This window comes from Priapulus caudatus, unplaced genomic scaffold (assembly GCF_000485595.1).
Source record: "Priapulus caudatus unplaced genomic scaffold, Priapulus_caudatus-5.0.1 Scaffold1173, whole genome shotgun sequence".
NCBI lineage: Eukaryota > Metazoa > Priapulida > Priapulimorpha > Priapulimorphida > Priapulidae > Priapulus > Priapulus caudatus.
In genome coordinates, this window is record NW_014578234.1 from 49385 (window position 1) to 53209 (window position 3825).

Consider the following 3825-nt stretch of genomic DNA (forward strand, 5'->3'; position numbering starts at 1 on the left):
TATATATACCTATATAGGCCTTATTTATAAAACTACACGGCGTTCTAAAATACCTTCCATTAATTGACCTTGAACGATTTGATGGTGGAAAAACATCTGTATGTATGCGCATCCGTGCGTGGAGCGAAGCTTTGCTTAGCCCTCCCTCATTCTTCAAGGTGAATTCCCGAATTAACATAATCATAATACCACGATTACTGGCAGAAACTGTAATGAGTGTGAATATATAATATTGCGTGGTAAAATATTTGAGTATAGTTTGCTTTATCGTGAGCCCTTTCAAATGTTTTGTGTGCTAACGTTACCTGACGTAAACTGACGGCGTTCGAGAGTCATAAGCGAGACCTGCCTGATAGTGGAAACCTGTCTGATACAAGGTCGGCGATCGCAGATATATAAGCGTCCATCTTGTTAATGTTCGCTGCGATTTAACAATTTATTACACTTCTGCATTTGGGAATATATAAGCCTATATGACAAGTGAAATTATTACCAGATCTGTGTGCAGTGCAACTACTAGATAATGGCGTTTTGTGTGTACGCCTTCGCGGCAGCCATAGTTCTACTGGTGAGCCTACAACCACCCGTTATCTATAGATCGTTATGTATGTTAATGTAGTCCAAATAACTAAAAACATTAAAGATTAAAAGATTACAGAGAGATCTGCGTAGTTTAGAAAGGAAAAGCAAGAGCGGTGGCTAGCAGTTTTTGATACGAAATGGCAGATCTATATTGTCAGGTAATCGGTCTTGATATTCCGATCCTATGATTGTTCCATCACAATTAATTTTACAGATAAGAAATTATTATTTAAATTATACTGTCGTCGTATTTAGGTTGTCATTGCAGTAATATCATTTGTATTTACATGTGGATCTGTATTTACATTGGTTTTTACATTTTTATTTTCATTTATATTTGACTTTTATGTATGATAAATTATATTTACTTTAGACAAAACGTTCATAGGTTCGTTGATATATAAATGAATGGGGGTAAATGTTAGCGCAATAATGGTTTGCCCTAACTAATGCTGCATTTTAGGTGACTGTGGAAGCGCAGGTTAACACCAAATTCCCAGATTGTAAAGCGCTGGCGGAGGCCACAGTCCGATCAGGTGAACGTTGCCCCACGTCGCGGCTGTGGACGAGATGCACAGAAGAGGAAGCAGTACTGGAATGCACGCCATCATGTCCAAACGTTTTTACGGAATGTCACGACGGCGGTAAAGCCGGGTTTTATTTGGTAAGGGCATGCGCGGGCATATATATATATATATGTGTGTGTGTGTGTGTGTGTGTGTGTGTGTGTGTGTGTGTGTGTGTGTGTGTGTGTGTATGCGCGCGCGCGTGTGTGTGAGTGTGAATGTGCATGCGTTCGTTGTTGGGTTACATTTATTACGTCTTATTACTTTCGTACGTTCAAAAGCGCAAGCGATTCCGGTCCAGCCATTTCGTGGGTTCATAAGCTTGCGATTATAATATAAGGCTCACGCTGCTTCCACTGAGGGCAGGTCAAGCATTTATCTATATTCAACTTGCGCAGACATCACAAGCATTATAGTGAGATGATGTATATAAGACGAGTTGCATGCGTTTAGACCAAGAAACCTCAATTAACGGCAAACAAATTAAGAACGACAAACACTGCTTTAACGTTTTTTTCTCTCCACAGGTTACTGTGCGCAATAGAGCTAACTGTAAATGTATCTTGAATGATGGAAATGAAATCCTGGTACCGGGCTTTAGGATTCCGTACGGGGGCAGACCACCGAAGATGTGCAATCCAGTGAATTGCAACTGTCCACCCGATGCTACGATTGTACAGGAAGTACCGTCACCATGCCCCAGTATGAACAAGACTGTATAGATTACTACAGCCGTTATATGTCCTTAACCTGGGCAGTCGATATAGTCTCCCGAAAAGTGCCTTGTGGAGAAAAATTGAATAAATGTGTAATAAACGAATAAGCCTAATAAATGTAACTAAATAATAATTCTAAGCTAAGCGTAGTAAATAATAGAATGAGGTTATCCCGTCAAGTATAATCATATTCTACATGTAGTTTATTTCTTGAAGTCACTTTCAAAAAACGCATTCTCTCATTCCCAAGTTGAATCACGAAGTCGAGCCCTAAAGAAATTTGTCCGATCTAGTCACCCAATAGAACTGCTTTAGCATACTTGAGTTAAAACGCATATGAGTTATAATTCACATAGATTATGTTTAGGGCCGCCCCCTATGCATGATAGTCATGCCAATATTTGTACTAAATGTTTATGATTGCAAGAGAAATAAATTGCTTGATTCCAATGAAAAACCTAATAAATATGTACGATTTCTGTGTATTAAGAATTTATATTAAACTACTTGCGAAATAATTGTCTATAAAAACAAAACGCCTTTCTAGTATTAGACCTTCTCACTAATTTATCAAAGACGAGTTGAAAGTGAATATCCAGTCATCTACATATTTGCGCATCCATGCGTATAGAGTAGCGGTAGCACCCATACTTTAAATTGATCGCATTTCTGTGTGTTAGCATTAAATTTCGAATTGCTGCTAGAAACTCTAACGAGAGTAAACAATAATACATAGTAAAATATTTAACTGTCGTTCGGTGTCATTTCATGATGTTTCTCAGAGAAATCGCGCGAACTTCTCACCTGCTCTGTGTGCTATCATTATCTTACGTTAACTGACGGCGTTCGAAAATCACAAGCGAGACCCGGGTGATCGTGGAAACCTGTCTGACACAAGGTCGGCGATCGCAGATATATAAGCATCCATCTTGCGAACGCTCACCAGGAGCTAGTACTATATTATCGAGGTGCGCGTTGGAACTTTGTATACGACAACCGCAAGCATATCTACTACCTGCGCATCTTGCACGCACTAAATAATGGCGTTTTATGTGTACGCCTTCGCGGCAGCCATAGTCCTACTGGTAAGTACAACCACCCGCTATCTATAGATCATTACATGGGTAGATCTAGTCGGAAGGAACAGAAAATTTCAAACTTAATAAAGCATGCCATTCATGGGGAGAATTACCTGGTTGAGGATATAGGATAGCAAAAGTGATGGTTACGTAGCTCTAACACTAAATGATAAGCGGATACTGTAATTAAGGTATATAATTAGTCTCGATATTACGATACGATGCTTAGCCCATATCCCGCGTGTGAATAGCGCTGTGTTTGTATTAGCTTTTAAAATTACATTTTGATTTATTAATGAGCTTTCATAGACCATTTTCTTTTCGATTAAAACATTATATCAGGAGTGCATAATAATAAATAATCTATTATTATTATTCACTCCTGATTATATGTTTAGTGTTTTGTCATATATAATAACGAAACCAGAAAATAAAACCTTATCGTAATGAAGGTTTGCTCTCGCTCGTTATTTTTTAGGTGACCGTGGAGGCGCAGTTTAACAAAGAGATGCCCAATTGCGATCAATTGGCGGAGGCCACAGCGAGATCAGGTGAGCGATGCTCCACATCGCGGCTGTGGACGAGATGTTTAGAAGAGGAGGCCGTACTGGAATGCAAGCCAGATTGTCCGCCAACAGTTTTCAAGGAATGCCACCACGGTGGTAGAACCGGGGTGTACTTGGTAAGGGAATGTGGTGTGTGCGTGCGTGTGTGTGTGGTGAAGCAGGCGAGTGTGTGTACCTGCGTCTGCGTACGCGCGTGTGTCTGTGTGTGTGTGTGTGTGTGTGTGTGTGTGTGTGTGTGTGTGTGTGTGTGTGTGTGTGTGTGTGTGTGTGTGTGTGTGTGTATGTGTATGTGCGAGTGTGCGTGTGTGCGTGCGTG

At 40.2% G+C, this 3825-nt stretch overlaps 2 protein-coding genes across 2 annotated transcripts in view; both read left to right on the forward strand.

Annotated features, from left to right (window-relative positions):
* Positions 1-426: 426 nt before the first annotated feature.
* On the forward strand, positions 427-2310 carry LOC106815670. The gene is made up of 3 exons (XM_014820167.1): positions 427-568; positions 1046-1246; positions 1676-2310. Exons 1-3 carry the CDS (start codon positions 524-526, stop codon positions 1868-1870), a joined length of 441 nt encoding a protein of 146 aa, XP_014675653.1. The 5' UTR covers positions 427-523; the 3' UTR covers positions 1871-2310.
* A 502-nt stretch (positions 2311-2812) lies between these two features.
* LOC106815674 overlaps positions 2813-3825 on the forward strand; it is a 5898-nt gene continuing 4885 nt past the window's right edge. The window contains exons 1-2 of the mRNA XM_014820174.1: positions 2813-2949; positions 3422-3625. Coding sequence (XP_014675660.1) covers positions 2905-2949; positions 3422-3625 — 249 coding nt within the window. The 5' untranslated portion in view covers positions 2813-2904. The remainder of the gene's footprint in view (positions 2950-3421; positions 3626-3825) is intronic.